The sequence below is a fragment of the Rhipicephalus microplus genome, chromosome 6 (assembly GCF_043290135.1).
Source record: "Rhipicephalus microplus isolate Deutch F79 chromosome 6, USDA_Rmic, whole genome shotgun sequence".
Classification (NCBI taxonomy): domain Eukaryota; kingdom Metazoa; phylum Arthropoda; class Arachnida; order Ixodida; family Ixodidae; genus Rhipicephalus; species Rhipicephalus microplus.
Window position 1 is genome coordinate 11,726,563 of NC_134705.1, and position 20,545 is coordinate 11,747,107.

The 20,545-nt window shown below is 43.2% G+C and overlaps 1 protein-coding gene across 11 annotated transcripts in view; it reads left to right on the forward strand.

The window, feature by feature from the left end:
* The window catches only part of MED17 (mediator complex subunit 17), a 258,928-nt gene that overhangs the window by 100,378 nt on the left and 138,005 nt on the right, over nucleotides 1-20,545 (forward strand). For all 11 annotated transcript variants that reach the window (XM_075865805.1, XM_075865809.1, XM_075865806.1 and 8 more), the window contains one exon: nucleotides 10,371-10,506. In XM_075865805.1, the coding sequence (XP_075721920.1) occupies nucleotides 10,371-10,506 (136 nt within the window). The remainder of the gene's footprint in view (nucleotides 1-10,370; nucleotides 10,507-20,545) is intronic.

Below are 20,545 nucleotides of genomic sequence, written 5' to 3' on the forward strand. Positions count from 1 at the left end.
CGATGAAACCGTTCAGTCAATCCGTTGGTCTGCGGGTGGTAGCTAGAAGTGGTCTTGTGAACAGTGTTCGAGGCACGCAAAACTTGCTCGACAATGGAAGATAGGAAGACTTTGCGACGATCACTGAGAAGAATGCGTGGATCTCCATGACGCAAAAAGATGTGGCGAAGAAAGAAATCGGCGATCTCAGTGGCAGTCCCAGATGGTATAGAAGCTGTTTCTGCGTAGCGGGTAAGGTGGTCGACTGCCCTGACAATCCAGCGATTCCCATTGGATGATATAGGAAGAAGGCCATACAAGTCGATTCCAACGACTTCAAAAGGTGAGGCGGGACAAGGAAGAGGTTGCATTAAGCCAGCCGGAGCAGTTGTCGGTTGTTTTCGCCGTTGGCAATGGACACAGGAGGCAACGGCAACGTACTTAGCGACGGCTGAAGAGAGGCCAGGCCAAAAACAATGACTTCGTATTTTGTCGTAAGTCTTGTGGTAGCCTAGATGAGCAGCGGTTGGATCATCATGAAAGGCTTCCAGAACATCACGTTGCAGAGAACGTGGGATGACGGGTACCCACTTGTTTCCATCGATGTGGTAAATGTAGCGACATAAAGCACCACCGACAAGCTTAAATTGTTTAAGTTGTCGACGGAGTTTGGCGTTTGGAGGAGTAGTAGAGCCGGTGAAGCGGTCAACAATGGTGCGGCAGTATGGGTCGACACGTTGTTGTGAAACAAGGACAGATAGGGTGGCAGGTGACGAACTTAGCGCTGCGATTGGAGAGGTGCTGTCGTTTTGGAGTATCGATGGTGAATTGCTTCCGCTGGGCAAAAGACAGCGCGATAGAGCATCAGCATCTTGATGCTTCTTCCCAGATCTGTAGGCGACATCGAAATCATACTCCTGCAAGCGAAGCGCCCAGCGACCAAGGCGACCCGTTAAGTTTTTCAGCGATGAAAGCCAGCATAGGGCGTTATGGTTGGTCACGACGGTAAAATGATGGCCGTGAAGATATGGTCGGAATTTTTGCACTGCCCAAACAACAGCAAGGCACTCCTGCTCGGTGATAGTGTAGTTCTTTTCTGGAGCGGTAAGAGCACGACTTGCGTAAGCAACGACGCGTTCGCGTGAGTTTTTGTCACGCTGCAAGAGTACCGCACCAAGACCATGACTACTTGCGTCGGTGTGAAGGATGGTGGGTGCGGTGGAATTGAAGTGGCGCAGTACCGGATTCGACGTGAGGGCTTGCTTCAATGCCGTGAAAGCGCTTTCGCAGTCTTCGGACCAAATGAAGGGGACGTTCTTTGAGAGGAGTTGATGGAGCGGAGACGCAAGTTCCTCGAAACCACGTATGAAGCGCCGGAAGTAAGAAGATGACCCAAGAAAGCTGCGCAGGTCCTTTTGACGTAGTGGACGAGCAAAATCGAGGACAGCGACAAGCTTCTTGGGGTCGGGTTGAATTCCTTCTTTGCTGACAAGGTGGCCGAGAACCTTGATTGTCTTGCTAGCAAAAGTACATTTCTTGGTGTTAAGCTGTAGACCACCTTTTGCAAGACATGTGAGGACTTCGTCGAGACGTTGTAGATGCTGCGAGAACGTGGATGAATATACTACTATGTCATCGAGATAGCACAGACATGTTTTCCATTTCAAACCACGCAATACGCCGTCTATCATGCGTTCGAAGGTGGCGGGCGCATTACAGAGTCCAAAAGGCATCACATTGAACCCCTACAACCCATCTGGCGTTGAAAAGGGGATCTTCTCTTTATGAGACTCCGACATTGGTATCTGCCAGTAGCCTGACGTAAGGTCGAGGCTGGAAAAATACTCTGCGCCCTGTAATGAATCCAGTGCATCGTCGATCCGAGGGAGGGGATAAACATCCTTGCGCATTATTTTGTTCAGCGCACGGTAATCGACGCAGAAACGCCCTGTCCCATCTTTCTTTTGAACGAGAACAACTGGGGATGACCAGGGACTCGAGGAAGGAAGTATGATGTTGCGCCGTAGCATGTCTGAGACGTTTTCCTCGATGATCTTGCGTTCTGCCTGAGACACGCGATATGGACGCCGATGTACAATACGAGAGCCGTCAGTCTGGATGCTGTGAGTAGCGGTGGTAGTCATGCTGAGGGCGGGCGAGTTCACGTCAAATAGAGAACGGTGTCTATTCAACAGGGCGAGCAAATCTTCAGTTTGATCAGGTGTTAAGTCATTGCTTATTGTTGCGGACACAGGTGTGGCAGAGGCATTGAATGGCAATGATTGCGACTTCGGAACATTGTTGTGGTTGTTGTTCGGAAGAGTAACAATCGCAACAGGCTTACTGTCGACCGCGCAAGATACTGTTGAGCCACAGGGGAGCAGTACACACTCGGGCGTTTGATTTATGGCGGTTAGGTACGTACACGCATCGAAGAAGTGAATAAGCCCCGATGTGATCACAATGCCCCTACGTAGGGTAAGACCGTAAGGGAGAATTAGTACGTCGCCATCCACAATGTCGGTGCACTTAACACTTATAATTTCTTCGATGTATGGCCGAAGTACATAATCTGACTTGGTGACAAGGCGGATGCGTCCATCTTGTTCAAGCAACGAAGAGTCAGTGGCATTTAGATGCAGGAGGCGCTGATGACATGATATGAAAGCGGACGCTGAAGACAAGAAATCCCACCCAAGAATGAGAGCGTGGGTGCACTCACGAAATACCACGAAAACAATGTGATGACGAATGCCTTCTATGCAGGCACGAACGGTACACTGTGCAAGTGGACGAATGAGAGCGTTGGTCGCCGCACGTAGAGGTGGGCTGCCATAAGGTGTGGTGACTTTTCTAAGACGGGAACAAAAATCAGCACGAATAATCGAAACGGCAGCGCCAGTGTCTACAAGAACCTCAACACGTACACCTTCTGCAAACACTACTATCAAATTCGATGGCCGCTCTGGAGGAATTGTTAGCTGTCCAAGGGATGCAGTTTTGCCTCCTAAAACTGCATTGGGGAGTTTTCCGCGTGGGCGTTCGTGGAGTGGGAGGCGGGCCGTAGAGGCGACACTAAACGGCGGCCTGGCGAAGGCGACCTGCGGCGAGACGTACGGGAATTCCCAGGCATTTCCGTATGGTAAGTAGGTGACGGTGAACGGTAATAAGACGATCGGGAGGGTGGCCGTAAGTAGTTCATGGTCGGACGGAAGCTTCAATGTTCTTCGGGAGCGTAGCCGCGTCGCTCGTCTTGTTGGCGCCTTCGACAAAACCGAGCGATATGTCCTCGATAGCTGCAGTAGTAACAGGTTGGCCGAGGTGGGCCCTGAGGTGCGTAGTAAGGTGGTGCACGCAAGGGCGGTGATAACGAAGCCACAGGCGTATGGTCTGCTGTTGTAGGCACAGAAATGGTGGGTGCGGCAGAGAGCGCGGCAACTTCGGCGTACGTACGCGTCTGGCGCACGCAGGGACTGTTGGAACACGTCGCACGCGATGCGGAGGCGATCTCTTGTTTAATCAGGTCTCGCAAGCTATCTTTTTCAGGAGGTAAAGTAACTTCCGCAGCACAGGAAAAGCAGCGCCCATGCAGCTCTTCATGAACGATGTCGCGAATAAGCGCACGCAAGTCGAGGGGTGCAGGCAAACGAACGTCGGTGGCATCGTAGGAAAGGCGAAGAGACTAAAGCTCGTCAAGTCGCTGACAGATGGTTATCACATCCTGGGTGGTGACAGGATTTTGCGTGGTGAGGGCGTTAAAGGCGACGGTGTTAATGCCTTTAATAGTGTGGCGTATTTGGTCGTTCTGAGACATGCCGGTGTTAAAGCGCTTGCACAGTGCAAGGACATCCTCAATATAAGAGGTGTAAGATTCACCCGGCAGCCGCGTGCGTTGAGCGAGTTTCTTCTTTGCTGCCTCAGTGCGAACTGCAGGGGCACCAAATATCTGACGAATTTGCTGCTCGAAAGTGTCCCAGTCGGGAAGACCCGGGTGGTGGTTCCAGAACCAAGTTTTCGCAACATCGGACAAGTAAAATAGGACGCTGCGCAACTTCTGTGGATTGTCCCACCTGTTCAAATCGCTGACGAGGTCGTAGTTCTTAATCCAGTCTTCGACATCATCGCCTCGGAGACCGGAAAACACAGGTAGATCACGCAGGCGAGTGTTGTATGGTGGAGCGGGTGGCGGTGGCTGCAGTAAGACGGCGTTGTTGGATGGGCCAGGATTTTCTTGGGCCGCCATGGCAGGGGGTTGTATGCGACGACCCGAGCGGAGCTCCAGCTAGAACGGGCGAGAGGACTTGAGGGAACGAAAAGCACAGTCCACCACTTGTGAGGAACCGGTTTATTCGGCCAGGCTCGAGCTAAATCACGCTGGTGATGATATTTTTAGATGAAGAAGATGTACAGGTTATGATGATTACAAAGAGAATAAAGAGTCATTCGTTTGTCGTGCTCACAATATATTTTTGACAGCGATGGCGTAGTGGTTAGAGCATCCGCCTCGCATGCAAAAGGTCCGTGGTTAAAATCCCGGTGCCGCGCAGTTCCCAGCCGGATGGCAGGATACCAACCGGATAAAAAAAAAAAATTCGCTTGGTGATGGAACTGCATTACGAGGCCTGGGGTGCGGCCTCACCGGTAACCACCGCCGGGAACGCACTCCCTCACCAGAGAAGGATTGGCCACCCTGGTGCAGTATCTGGCCACTACCTCCTACATGCATACGTCAAATAACTTGCAACCCTCTGTCCCCAGCAGCTGCGAAGCAGTTGACCACGGCGGCGGTCAGATCTGCAACGCAGCAGAGGGTGCTAAGAATCTCTGGATCCATACAGGCCGCCATTGGAACCTGAACTTGGCAACGTTTAACGCTAGAACCTTATCTAGTGAGGGAAGTCTAGCTGTACTATTCGAGGAGCTAGAGGGTGTTAAATGGGATATAATAGGGCTCAGTGAGGTTAGGAGGACAGATGAGGCCTATATGGTGCTACAGAATGGGCACGTCCTTTGCTATCGGAGCTTGGCTGACAGAAGAGAACTGAGAGTGGGGTTCCTGATTCACAAAAACATAGCTGCCAACATAGAGGAATACTATAGCATTAATGAAAGGGTGGTAGGTATCGTAATTGAACTGAATAAGAGATACAAGATAAAGGTGGTACAGGCTTACGCGCCTACATCCAGCCATGATGACGCTTCAGTTGAAATCTTCAATAAAGGCATGGAATCGGCAATGAGTAAGGTAAAAACACAGTGTACTATACTGATAGAAGAATTTATTGAAAAGGTAGGGAAGAAGCAGGCTGGAGACCAGGCAGTAAGAGATTATGGCATCGGTACTAGAATTGCCAGAGGAGAGCTACTAGTAGAATTCGCAGAACGCAATAATTTATGAGTTTTGATTACCTTTTACCGAAAACGAGGAAACCGCAAGTGGACATGGAGGAGCCCTAATGGCAAAAATAAGAACGAAATAGACTTAGTGCACAACCAAGCATCGTGCAGGATGTGGAAGTGGTTGGCAAGGTACGATGCAGTGACCATAGAATGATACGGTCTCGAATTCGCCTAGACTTGAGAAAGGAACGGCAGAAACTGATACGCAAGAAGCCAATCAGTGAGCTAGCACTGAGAGGGAAAGTACAGGAATTCAGAGTCTTGCTTCAAGTCAAGTCAAGTCAAGTCAAGTCAAGTCAAGTTTATTTCCAACAACATCAAGTCGCTTCAGAACAGGTACTCGGCTTCAAAACAGGTACTCGGCTCTTAGTGAGGAAACCAACCTTAGTGTAGATACAATGAATGATAATCTGACGAGTATTATTACGGAGTGTGCAGTGCAAGTTTGAGGCAGGGTAGTTAGACAGGACACTGGCAATATTTCCCAGGAAACGAAGAATCTCATTAAGAAGCATCAAATCATGAAAGTCTCAAGTACAACAAACAAAATAGAACTAGCAGAGCTTTCGAAGTTGATTAATAGGCGTAAGGTATCCGACGTAAGAAGGTATAACATGGAGAGAATTGAACACGCTTTGAAAAACGGTGGAAGCGTCAAAGCAGTGAAGAGGAAACTTGGGATAGGCGAAAATCGGATGTATGCACTAAGGGACAAAGAAGGCAAAATGACTACCAATATTGATAGGATAGTTAAAATAGCGGAGGAGTTTTACAGAGATCGGTACTGTAGCCGGGACAACCACGACCTTAATACTATAAGAACTAGCAGTAACCCAGATGACATCCCACCAGTGATAATAGAAGAAGTCAGAAAAGCTTTGGAGAGCATGCAAAGAGGCAAAGCTGCTGGTGAGGATCAGGTAACATCAGATCTGCTGAAAGATGGCGGACAGATTGTGTTGGAAAAACTAGCCACCCTGTTTACGAGGTGTCTCCTGACGGGAAGAGTACCAGAGTCTTGAAAGAACGCTAGCATCATCTTAATACATAAGGAAGGAGATGACAAAGACTTGAAGAACTACAGGCCGATTAGCTTGCTCTCTGTAGTATACAAGCTATGTACAAAAGTAATATCTAACAGAGTAAAGAAAACATTAGAATTCAATCAAGCAAAGGAACAAGCAGGATTTCGAACAGGCTACTCAACAATCGACCACATTCATACTATCAATCAGGTAATAAAGAAATGCTCAGAATATAACCAACCACTATACGTAGCCTTCATAGATTACGAGAAGGCGTTTGATTTAGTAGAAATATCAGCCGTCATGCAGACACTGCGAAATCAGGGCGTTGATGAAGTATATATAAACATCCTGGAAGAAATCTACAGGGGATCAACTGCTACCATAGTGCTTCATAAAGAAAGCAACAGAATACCAATCAAGAAGGGTGTAAGGCAGGGGGACACAATCTCCCCACTGCTATTTACGGTGTGCTTACAGGAGGTTTTCAGAAGCCTAGAATGGGAACAGTTAGGGATAAAAGTTAATGGAAAGTACCTTAGTAACCTGCACTTCGCCGGTGACACTGCATTGCTGAGTGACTCGGGGAACAAATTGCAACTCATGATTACGGAGTTAGACAAGGAGAGCAGAAAGGTGGGTCTTAAAATGAATCTGCTGAAAACAAAAGTAATGTACAACAACCTCGGAAAAGAGCAGCGCTTCGAGATAGGTAATAGTGCACTTCAAGTTGTAAAAGACTATGTCTACTCGGGGCAGATAATAACCGCGGAGCCGAACCACGAGATTGAAGTAACTAGAAGAATAAGAATGGGGTGGAGCACATTTGGCAAGCACTCTCAAATTATGACAGGTAGATTGCCACTATCTCTCAAGAGAAAGGTATATAACAGCTGTATCTTGCCGGTACTTAGCTACGGAGCAGAAACCTGGAGACTTACAAAGAGGGTTCAGCTTAAATTGAGGACGACGCAGTGAGTAATGGAAAGAAAAATGGTAGGTGTAACCTTAAGAGACAAGAAGAGAGCAGAGTGGATTAGGGAACAAACGGGGGTTAAGGATGTCATAGCTGAAATCAAGAAGAAGAAATGGACATGGGCCGGGCATGTAGCGCGTAGACAGGATAACCGCTGATCGTTAAGGGTAACTACCTGGATTTTCAGAGAAGGCAAGCGGGTTAGGGGGAGACAGAAGGTTAGGTGGGCAGATGAGATTAAGAAGTTTGCGGTTATAAATTGGCCGCAGCAAGCACAGGACCGGGTTAACTGGCGTAACATGGGAGAGGCCTTTGTCCTGCAGTGGACGTAGTCAGGCTGCTGATGATGATGATGATGAAGTGACTTAACTTTTTTTTGCATTACCACATTTTTTGCTCCTTCCAAAAAAGCCTTCATAAAGTTTACCTTGCATAATAAATGCACCAGCCAACTTTGCTTGGACTTTTCAAGAAAAAAAGTACATTCATTGCGCGAGTAAATATGGTATTTAACATTTTGCATCCTTATTTAATCCTAACAGCCTAAAAAATGAAAAATAAGTGCCTCAGGCCTTCAAGGAAAAAGGCTTTGCAAGTAAACAAATGTTTGAAACGAAGCACACACATGGTAAACTGCGAGGCTTCTCTGCTGGTATAGGCAGCTTTGTGCTGAAGGCGCATACCTATGGCAAAAACGCAGTTGGCAATTCAGGATTTTTTAAAAGGTCTGATCAGCAGTAAATGTGGACCTTAGACCTCTGTTTTCTGTTCATTTTGTGGAGTTGGGGTTTAAAAACGCTTAGAAAATTTTCAGGTCTGATAAATCAATGCCTATCATATTGTGTGGTGTCACCTCATCCACATTCATATATCTGAAAACTTCTGGTAAATCAAACTTCTTGATAATTCAAACAAAATTCAGACGTCCCTTCGAGCTTCAATTAACGAGAGTTGAGTGTATTATTTGCTAATGCTACAGTGTTAGTGAGCTCGTTTCGAAAATATTCCGGTGTTGCTGTTGTTGGCTGCGAGTAAAAAACTATCTTTTCAGTGACCAAATAATTGAGAGAGATGCAAATAAAATAATAAAATTTGTGGGTTTGAGTGAGGATCCACGCAAGGCTGTGTGTCAAGCAGGTGTTGTACCGCAGAGATTCGTTGATTTGGATGTCATATAGTGGAAGGCGTCTCCTTAACGCATGATTTGACAGAAGTCTAGAATCATGCCAGGCTTCAAAAGATGGGAATTGAGCAACAAGTGGGTGCTTTAAAAGGGGACTTACACAAAATTTCGCTGTCGAGATAGCCTGCGGCTTTGATTCCCGTGATTCGTATTACATCTGCAAAATATCAAAAGTGAACATAGCTTGGGAGGTATTTTCAATTAATTTTAAAGTTTGCATGAGCACTCGACTCTGTTGTGGAACCGACACTATGCAGTCATTAAAACTTTGCAGTCAATAAAGCAAGTCATGACACCCTTTTCCTTTTGCCTCGTCTGTTCCAGCAGTCTATGCTACTCGGCGGCTAATCGTGAGTGCGTGGCCGTGGCGCACTTTTTGGAAGTTTTGTGTTTGGTGACACTGCAGTCCCGTTTCCTATTCGAAAGTAATTTTTGATGCTGACCGTGCGAAAGTCTGTCACAGTGTGCTGACCTGGTTGCACACGCTATGTGGCGCACGCGCTAACGGCACACGCTATGTGGTGATAGCTGCACCCGGTGACTTTTTGTTTCTGGAGCTCTCTTGAACCAAAACTGGTCAATAATGAGAGGCCTGTAAATAATTATTTGTTGCCTGCTGCAGCAAACAATGTGTCTGGTTGACTAACAGGCCCCCGGCAACATGTTACACCAGAAAATTGCGAGGTCAAAGTATCCGATCTGTGTCGGCATGACAAAGCACTCAGACATATTTAATTGTCGTCATCATAAGCAGAACCATCAATAAAGTCAACAGCTGTGCATGTTCGCATGTTGCCCTTCGCTGATTCACAAAAAGAATTATGGCCCAGTGGGCACCTAACTGCGCTTGAAATAAGCATTCAAAGATACCTTGAAATGACAAATGTTATGCACACGGTCGTTTGTTTCCTTCCAGCATGCTTGATGCATGTACGGAGAATCGAAGCAGTTTAGTATAGTAGTTCACAAGGTGATGCCCACAAGGGCCGATCAGCCAGTGAGTAGGAAGTTGTGGGGTTTGCTCAATTTCTGTGGCTCATGCATAATAATGATGATAATAAGTTTTTGCAAGACCGCTGGTTTCGAATTCTGTGCCTACCCTGACGTGGCGCAGGCTCCCGTATGAGCTTTCAGTGTAGTCCTGGTATTTTCCAAAATCGCGGTCTTCCCCACTACCCACTGCTGTCACATGGATGTCTTGCTGCTCCTTGACAAATGCAGCGTGAAGGGTTCATTCCAGAATGCAGGACATGATTAGTTGCCTGATTTGAAAACTCATATGAATTCATGAGGGAAATGGAAATTCTCTGGGTTTGTTCTGGCTGTTTGTGGCTATTTGGAACCACTTACAAGTGATTATCAATGCATGGCTTGTCTTGTGTTGGTGCTGTCTGGAAGCACTCAGCTTCCATTTAGCAGTTTCTCTCATCCACATAATATCAGTTACTGGTTCTGGAATTTGATTGGGATGTTCCGGAATGGTGAACACAATAACTGACAAAAAAATATAAGTTACCTTAAAAGGACCCAGTAGAAGTCTTCAGAATCTGTGACAACACGGTGTTTGGTGAGGAAATCTCAAGTTGGTGTCTCCACCAGCATTTTCTTTTCGCACGTTTTCTTGCTTGCCATGTTGCGGTAAGAGTAGTGTTTTGGGAATTGTGAAATTGTACTTTACTAATAGGTAAAAAATTATTTTGCTCTTTAGTGTCCCTTTAAAGCCAAAATTCAGTTTTGGCATTGTGTCCTTTCAAGCAGCATGTGGAAAAGCGCAGCCTGCAGGCATGGTGACTCATTTGATGTGCAGGTCGTCCCTGATGGAGGTGAGTGTGCTCTGTGATGTGCTGAGCATTGCCCGCCAGAAGCACTACCTGGTGCTGGATCCAGTCTCCCAGGAGCCACCTGAGCATCGATCAGTGGCCGTGTTGGTTGCCAAAAAGAAGGTGTGTGCTCACCGGCATTTCTGCCGCATAATGCACGGCTACAAATTGGCATCTTGGTGTATGCGCTCCATAGAGGAGTTGAGGCAGTCACATGTACTCAAAATTAACGTGAATCTTATTTTCACAAGACTTTACTACTATAACACACTTAGATGGGTTAATTGGTTCTGCATGTTGATGATAGGGTTACACTTTGAAGACATGGAGAGGGAAGAGACAGGGCAACTTTCAGCTTTTTTTTTTTTTAGAACGAGGGGAGCCTCACATATATGTTAAAACTAAAGAAGTGGGGCAGGCGCTCGGGGAGGGGGGGGGGGGAGAAGGCGTGATAGACAGAGAAAAAGAAGGAAGTAAGGAAGACGGAGCTAGCCCTGATTGAGTGAACATCATCGTCCAGTTCTGTGACCAAGGGTCCTTGTTCTTAACAGTATATGTGCTGAAGCACGTGATACAGGGCATGCACACTAAAAGTCAATGAGCATTTTGAAAAATGTAAGTCTTTCTCAGATAATGACAATGAAGGTATGCTTACTCATGAATCATTCCAAAATCGATTTCGCTCCTACTATGAGTCTCTCGGATTGATTATTAAAAACCCACAAGCCAGATTTCCCCCTCAGGGTTATTGTATCTGAAAAGTACACATGGCAGAAAGGATTGCCTGGTCTCCCGATGGACAAGCTTGATCATCTTGTGGGTGAAGATCCCTTGAGGGTTAAAGGTTTAATCAAATTCTGAGGTAACTACGAAGGCATGACCCCCGATGCTTTCTCAGAGAAACTAGATGTGAAAGACCTTTGTTTTCCTGTTCCTCAAGCAGCTCTGCTTAAGTGCATTGAGGCAAGCATTTACAGGTTTGAAACAATTGGTTTCCAGAATAAAGTAGGCGTTGCAACACGATGAATCTGATTCGTTCATGCGAGACGCGAAGCTTTCGGGAAAATACGTGGCAACTCGCACTTTCGATTATAACCCTCAAAGTACAAATATCAGCTTTGTGAGATCTTTTGCAGCCACCTTGGATAGTTAGATGTTATTGTAAGACCTTCGCAGTTGAAACTCAGCTTGTTTTACGTTCGTATAGCATTCGTCAGTGCTTTTGTAGTGCATGAATCCCATAACATTCATTGTACACTGAAAGTATTGCGGGCTCGCAGTTTGCGCTTCCAAACCTTGGCCTAGGCTGCACTGTTTGTTTTTTACGTTCGTTGATAAACGACAGCACACCGCAAGCGATTCCTTTCTTGCTGGGCATTATAGTGAACTGTGGTGAAATGTTCTCCGCACCCCCAGATAAACGTCGTGAGTGACGCCGTGTGGGTGTTGTGTGTGGTAAATGATGCGTTGTTGGTTCTATAGAAGTTTTTGGGCGGAAAGAATACCTCAGATCACTTTCAGCAATGATGTTCAAAGAAACCATCTTGAAGTCAAGGGTTTTTCACTGGACGTAGATGGTTGTCAACGTGCTGAGAGTGAAAACGACGAACCCGATGAATGATGAGCTGCTTGCTCACGAGCAGCGATTTGCACTTTACGTCCCATCGTGTGTTAATGTATTTTTCTTGCTTTTAAGTCACTTTGATTATATTCATTGCATAATATTGTTCAGTGAGCTCAAAATAAAAGCATAGTTTCTTTGTGCATTGCATGTAGCCCAATTACAGTGAACATTACAAAGTGCCATATGCGGCCAACACGCTTAAGCTCGACCAGCGAAGCGAAATCATTAGAACAATGAAACATGAAGTTACGACTACAGTCCATGCTAACTTCTCCTGCACCTAACTGGTGTCATCCGAAGGACGTTGTTGCTCAACGAATTTTCACAATTTTGCCGTTGCGAAAAGCTTACATGTGCATTCATTTCGATATCCTTGTTTCAATCGTGCTGATGGAACCTGCAACATTCGAGTACATTGAATGGCGCACTGTTAAGAGTCTGATCATGGCTGTGATAAAAGCACTACTTAATGCGAACGTAAATGCTTGTTTTCCGTTGAAGAAGCAGCTGCATGATACTTACAGCGCAAGTAATGACGATGGCATAGTATGTTTGCAAACAGTTCCAACGTTAAACAATTGGTCCTGTGCAGCCGTGATGGCGTGCTACTCGCTAGTGGTCTACTACTGCGGCAAATCCACCAGGAAGGCTCAGCATAAAATATCTCGGAGTGCTGTTCAGTCCATATGTGAATTCTGTTTCGCGTAGTTTTCTGTAGCACGTTAAGGATTACGCAAAGCATCGTAGATACTCGGGCGATCAGCTGCCACCACCACCCTTCGCATTGCGGCAAGAAATGAAGTAGTGAACATTTAGCAGTTCTTATCTTTTGAAAAAGTACTTTGATTCGATATACATTCATTTGACGATCAAGACTTCATCTGGTGAAAGCGGCACGGGGAGTAAATCCTTGTGTCCTATCTTTTCCTATGCGAGTTCCTGAGTTGATCATTCTTCCGCAGCCATCTTGGATTGCACGGCACGCCACCTATAGGTCATGGGCATTGCAAATTTCGTGCGTGCGGGGGCAGTTCGGGGACAGCTTGCAGAAGATAGCACCATCAACCATTAAATATGATTAAAGTGAAGTGAAGTGAAGTGAATTTTATTGCCACATATATCAAAACATGTTTAAACAACAAGGATGGCGGGATAAAAGCTGCATGTAGGCAGCTTGACTAATCCCACATCCCAGAACAATAACAGCAGCAGCAAACATTAACAAGCATTCTTACTTGTCACAATAGTAAAATAGAAATACATAAAGCAAAGCGATAAGAGCAGAAACAAAAAAGTATGAAACAAACATTCTTAACAGACACAATCATAAACAACAAACATAGGTGTTCATAAAATTAGCTGAAGCATTCTCTTTTTGGAAATATGACGTATGTTGTCATCACTTAATTTATATTTGTTTAGTATTGAAGGAAGGCGGTAGGAGTGTTTGAAAACCGTAGTTTGTGCGTGGTCGCAGAACTGCCCATTGTTCGGTGTGTCAGTTTACGCGATATGATTGATTTATTGACAAATTAGCGATGTTCCTCATATGAGTACTGCCCTAATCGTTTCATGTTTAAAAGAACTTATAAGCTGGTACTCATAAAAGTGGTCAACTCGGATAATTTTGAACTTCAAAGATAGGTCACGCGTGTGCTCATTATAAGGTACATCAGCAATAGCCCGTAGAGCTTGCTTCTGTAGTGTGACTAAATTTTCTAATGATTGTTTAGTGCTGTTTGACCAAACGAGGTGACAATAGCGCAGATGTGAAGCAAAGAGTGCATTATATATCATGAGTTTCTGTTGTATTGCTAAAAGCTTCTGGCATCTGCGCAGCATACCTAAGGCCTTGCAAAGCTTATATTTTACGTGATCAGTATGGTGGTCCCAAGTTGCCAGTTCGTGAAATATGACACCCAATGTTTTAGCCGACGCAGAGATTACTACTTTAGAGTCATTTAGCGTAAGACACTTTGTGTGATTGCAAGGCGTAGATTTTGCTCTAAAGAGTACTGCTTTTGTCTTCGAGCAATTGAGCTGAAGTGAGTTTTTCACCGACCAATTATTTATTTTTCTTAATATTTTATTAGCCAGATGTATAAGTTCATCATCCTTAGTTCCTGGAACGAAAAAACTGGTGTCATCTGCGTAGATAATGTAGCTAGCTGAATCATCAACATTCACAATATCACTTATATATATAACAAATAAAAGTGGGCCTAGTATGCTACCCTGAGGCACACCCTGCTCAATTGGTTTTAACGAAGAGTAATGTCTGTTTATTGATACACATTGCTTTCTATTGGTTATGTAACTTCTAATTAAACCTAGGGTGATTACGTGTATGCCGTAACAATTTATCTAATAGGGTTACATGATTTATTCTATCAAAAGCTTTTGAGAAATCTACAAACACTCCCAGAGTTAGTTTCTTAACCTCAGTACTGCTCAAAATTATTTCTTTTTGCTTAAGAAGAGCAGTTTCGGTTGAACAGCCTGATCTGAACCCGTGTTGTGATGATGTTATTACGGAATGCTTGTCAAAAAAAGAGGTTATTCTGAGTAGAACAATTTTTTCTAAAGCTTTAGAAAACAAAGGAAGAATTGATATTGGTCGGTAATTGCCTAAATTATCTCTTGCACCACCTTTGTATACCACAGTTACCCTTGCAACTTTCATCCGTTGTGGTAAAATGCCAGATGTTAATGCCAAGTTGTAAATGTGAGTGAGGCAAGGTGTGATCAGGTCGATAACATGAAAGATTGGTTCGGACTTTAGCCCATTCACATCCTCACTTTTGCTTCGCCTGAAATTTTCGAACATGTTTAGAATTTCATTATCATCAGTTTCAAATAGATACAATGAATGTGTGATGGGATTGGGTAAATATGTCAATTCATCTTGATCATGAGTGCTTTCAGCCAATGATAGAAAATATTCATTAAATTTATTTGCTAGGGCTTCATTTTTAAAGCTCTCGTTTCCTACGTTAAGCTCATTAGCAGTAGAGGCAGGCCGCGATCGTGACAGGACAGAATTCAGCTTATTCCAGATCTGCTTTGCATCCACAATGCCATCAAACATGGAATAATAATAGTCATGTTTTGCCTGTTTAAGCAACTTGGTCAAGTGATTGAGGAATGGTTTAAACTCTTTCAACACGTCAAAGTCACGAGTTGGCACGAATGAATGATACAAAGCATTTTTTTTCTTTGTCAATTGGAGTAGCTTAAAAGAAATCCATGGTTTGCGAGTTTGTTTTGGTTTTTTTGCTAGTTTATAAGGGAAATGTTTATGATATACTGAGCACAACGTATCAATGAAGTGATCATAAGCCTTTTCAGGTGAAGAGCAAGAGAGTATGTCATTCCAGCTTAACAAGCTTATTTCTTCACGAAAGCAAGAAAGAGACCGTGGATTGATGTCTTGAAAGTATATATGCCTTTCTTCTGAGTGATTTTGTTTAGTTTGTACATTAGTAATCAAATAGATTGGTAAATGATCACTAATCATAATACTAATCGTATCATGATGTATATCAACAGTGTTTGTTATAAATAAATCAATTAAAGTCGCTGTAGTGGCTGTAACGCGAGTTGTGTAGCTATAACATTTGAGAGACTGTATGAAAGAAGCAGGTTGGAAAATTCCGTTTGTTTGTTAGATGATATGAGCATGTCAATGTTCAAATCCCCTCCAAGTACTAAGGTATATTTGTTTTCATTTACAAACCTAAAATATTCATCTAGGAAGTGGAAAAAATTATTGATGCTGCCGTGAGGAGGTCTATAGACATTAGTAATAAGAGTTTTTTCAGATTTCAAGCACAATGCTTCATATCTTCGCAGCTTTGAGACCAATCATCAACATACTCATAGGTGATACTAGCTTCAACATATATGCATACACCGCCACCCCGTCTTTCTCTATTCACGTGAACCACATTATACCCATCAATATTCATAACATCAGCATCATTGGAGTACCAAGTTTCACTTAGCATAATGACCGAAAACTTGAATCCAGATTCATCTATAAAACTGCAGAATTCACCATCTTTAGGAAGCGCTGACTGAATATTCAAATGTAGAAAACTTAAAGTCGATACACTCCTATCCACCATAATTGCAGTTAATTCACAAGGGCTAGTACACTTGACAGCCATTTTGTAGCCAAACTTGTAAAGAAAAGTGGCAGAAACTTAAGGTCAATAACCTATGTACAAAAAACAATTTCTGACGGCGTTGTTTCAAAGCAGAGCACTTTAAGGCTAGTGCTCACAACAACAACCCTATCACAGGGATAAATACATGAACTTAAGAAGGTGCAGTGCAAGCTGTAAAGTGTAAGTAAGCGGTACTGTTGAAAAAGCCTAGTGTAGGTAATAGTACTCGAGCTTTGTTTAGTCGGGTAAACTGTAGCACACGTAAATCAAGAATCAAAGATAAGCAGAAATCTGCAAAGTATCGGCAAATATAATTAGCATGTCGAATAAACACGCTTGTAATTGCAACAAATAAACTGTTTCCAAACAGTGTACGCATATGTAAATTGCGAAAGGCTGAGTGACCTAATTTTTTTTGCACTACCGCATTTTTTGCTCCTCCCGAAAAAGTTTTCATAAAATTTACCACACGTAATAAATGCACCCCTCAACTTTTCTCCAATTTTTTATAAATAAGTGCATTCATTACGCGAGTAAGTACGGTAAATCAGCATATCACAGTAATCTAGAATAAGAACTGTATGCAGTGCAACAAAAATGGATAATCTAAACCCATTAGAAGAATAGCTGTGCTATGTTAAACATTTTTCAGTTAGTTGATTTCAAGCTGGGTTGTCACTCGCGTATGTTCAGTACACTTTTTTTCTCATGGGTTTAGGATGTCCATTTTGTTGCACTGCACACAGTTTTGATTCCAGATTATTGTGATATGCTGATTTGCTTTGTAACTTTTTCTATTTAGAAAAAAAGTTGCTCTCCAAGTGGCACATGAAATGTCTTGCATTTTAAGAACTATTCATTATATTATAAAAATAATTGCATATTTGAAATTGGTGCACAAATATACATAAACTCCTAATATTTACCTAATAATTATGAAAATAAATAATACAAATACCTGCAGTGTCATAGAGGTATTATTGCTGGGGGTGGCCAACTCGAAAATAAAAAGGAGCATATTCACACAACAAATAATTAGGTGAAGATGAAGATACAAATTACTCTCAAAGGGTAGGATACAGCATGGAAAAGAAGCTAACGTGGCTGCTTGGACGAGTTGGTATGACATGATTCACATAAAAAACAGCGCCAATAACAAGGGATAAGAGAAAAAAGGAGACAAACAGCGGCACTGTCAGACAGTGCTGCTGTCTGTGTTCTTCTGTTCTTTTCTCTCGTTATTGGCACTGTTTTTTATGTGAATCATGAAAGAGTAGCAATGCATACAAACTAGAGAATCAAGTTGAAACCAGATATGAAAGAAAAAAGTCAATACAAAGAAAAAAAACTGAAAAAAGGGGGAAGGGTATTTTGTAGCTCACAGAAGGCTAGAGTGTAAAAGTGATTGGCATTTTGGTAATGTTTCATAGTGGAATATATCATTAGGAATTCTGTTCTGGTGCATGGAAGCATGCGGAAGCGGAAAAATGGAACTCTGAAACACATTCTAGTATCTATTACATATGCTCAGAGTGAATTTGTAAGAAGTGTTTTAATACCGTTGGTAAGCTGAGGTGAGCTACTGTTTGCCAGCCAAAGTTGTCCTTGAGCATTGAAATACTGCTTTCAGAGTTCTGGGTGTGCTCAAGTTTACAACACTTTCAGGGCCTCATGCTGAGCAGACGCATTCAAGTATTTGGTGAACATTATAAAGTGTTCCTTTTTGCACCTCGGAGGGGCGCTTTGTATAAATTTCTTCTGATGACGTTAAGTGTACAAGAATATTATTAAGGTAACATGCTTAATATGTGTAGTACACGTCATTTTCTGAAAAGCAAACTCCAAGTTATTTACAGTGTTGCACTCGTTCAGTAGTATATCATCCAAACTATCGGCCGATCTCACAAGGTAAACGTTTGTGTGTGAAAGATAAAAGTTGACATTCAGAGGCATATGCTATTTGTAACACAAACCTTGAATGTTGTTCTAATCAATTTGTAGGCTAAAAGCACTGTGTTCAATGTGGGCTTTGTGCAAGAAACACAGACGTAAAAAAGGCGAACCACATGAGACACTAATCTAGCGCCTGTCTTTGTCGTAATCCATTTCTTGTGCTACGCCCACAATAAGTCCTCATCATTCAACTCCATTGGCAGTTCTGTTGATGTTCGTGCTTCTTTAAATAGTGCAGTCTAATTTAATCACATTGCTCTGTGGGGCCTCCACGATATCATGGATATAAACAAAAATAAAAAAGCAGATCCCTGGGGCATGCCCAAAGTTGCTTATTTCAGTTTATCTAATACTGGTAGTCAAAACATGTCAGTTGCTTACTACCTAGCGATCTCGTGAGTTTAGTCACCTCCTTTTCTGCTCTATTTTAAACAAACATTTTGTTAAGCTTGTGAAGTTTATCTAACACAGCTTAAAAGAGAGTTTCAGTCCTTGAGCAAACTCAGTCAGTTTAGGACACACATGTCTGGTAGCACGAAAGCGATCCCTGCAAATTACATATTCTTTTACAGTAAAAGCTGTTATGAGATCACAACTCGGGTAACGCGCAGTTACATATTGTCCACCGCCGCCGTCAATGTCTGTAACCACATCGCGTGAAATTTTTCCAGAAAAAAAAAATTTGCACCAATGTCACAGTGGGGCTTGAACCCGGGTCCATTGGGTGCCAGGCCAATATTCTACCACTGAATTACGCTGGTGCTTGTAACTTGTCAAACTTGCCTTAGGCAGGCATGACCTAGCACCAATGGCACAGTGGGGCTCAAACCCGGGTCTGCTGGGTGCCAGCCCATTATTCTACCACTGAGCTACTCAGGTGCTAGTGGCTTGTTGTCAAACTTGCCTTAGCCAGGCTTGATGACGGGAAAGCAATCGCGTTAATACGACTTATAAAGCGTTTTACAACAGCAAAAGAACAACCAGTCGCACAATGCGATTAGCGTAATGAGTGGGCCGTCTAATGCTCCAACCCATTGCAAAAGCTTGTTCTTGTTTCCCTATTGACTGTGGCACATACCCACTTCAGCCATAATTCCTCATCGTCGGCAGCCACTGCATGGACAATCCGCACAAAATTCCTAGCAAGTGTTTAGTGGACACCACGCTTCTCCGAAGAATGACGAAAAGTAGCATAGCGAATGCCGGCTTACTACCCAAAAGTTTATTATAAATGCCCTAGTGGGTACCAAGCAAGTGTGCTTGCAGTATTTACCCAATGAGTGTTTTGAAAAAGCTCTGAAAGGCCGCACTTCTAGCTTTCGCTGTGGCTGTGCTGTGCCTACCGCGCAGACCTGGCAGTTTTGTCTTTTAGTCTTGATCTGGAATACAAAATATTTTTTTTATATTCTACAATCAATAGATTATTTCTCTCATGGTACATTTTCAGTCTGTAGGCACATTCAATATCCTGCATTGTGACAACCTGATCAAGCTCTGCTTTGAAAAATGCGATGGTATTTTTTTTGCATTTATGCCAGCTTTCATTTGCGAACTAGGGCAGTTGAAACACCATCAAGTCATTCTTGCAAGACCTCTTGCTGCAGTCCTTGAGAGGCATTTTAACTCTAGTATTCATTAAATGTAATTTGCACTCTGCTAACCAATCCACCACACTTCTCGCATACATAACTTTAGTTCGCTCGAAAATGAATGATGCTACCCTTATTTGGAATCCTGCCCAGCAATACCTTATTCATAAACTTGAGTCCATTCAAAACAAAACAGCCCACTTTATCACAGAAAAATGTTTCCTTTTATATAGCACAACAGCTATTAAAACGTCCTTAAAGTTACCTATTTTAGAAGAGCGTAGGCTTATCGCACTGCTGTCTCATTTCCACACGCTTTACATCGGTGATTCATCCTTCTTACATTCACAAATAAACCAAATCATTGCATTTTTTCTCGCTTGGATCATGCTTACAAAATACGACCAATGTTTGCCTGTACTAACTTCCTTCATGACTCACCATTGTTTCTTGTGACTTATTGAAATAGCTGCCAAGCTGTGTAGTAACTGTGCGTGATAATGACACATTTGTTAGCAAATTAAAGATAATGTGGAATGTAGAACTGTAACATTTTTGTAGCTTTCTTTTTAGTCTAGCGCCAATATTACATGAATAATTGAATACCTTGTTTCAGGGCTTACTGAGTGCTGCATTGCAGTGCTATGTTTTCTTTGATACGAACTCCTTGGGCTTTTTGCATTTGTCTTTTTATTTTTCATGTTATGTGTAATTATTTCCCTGCAGTATTGTAACTACCCCCCCTATGTAATGCCACCCCTTAGGGTATATGAATAACTAAATGAATAAATAAATACATTAATTAATAAACAGCACCCAGCCTGCAT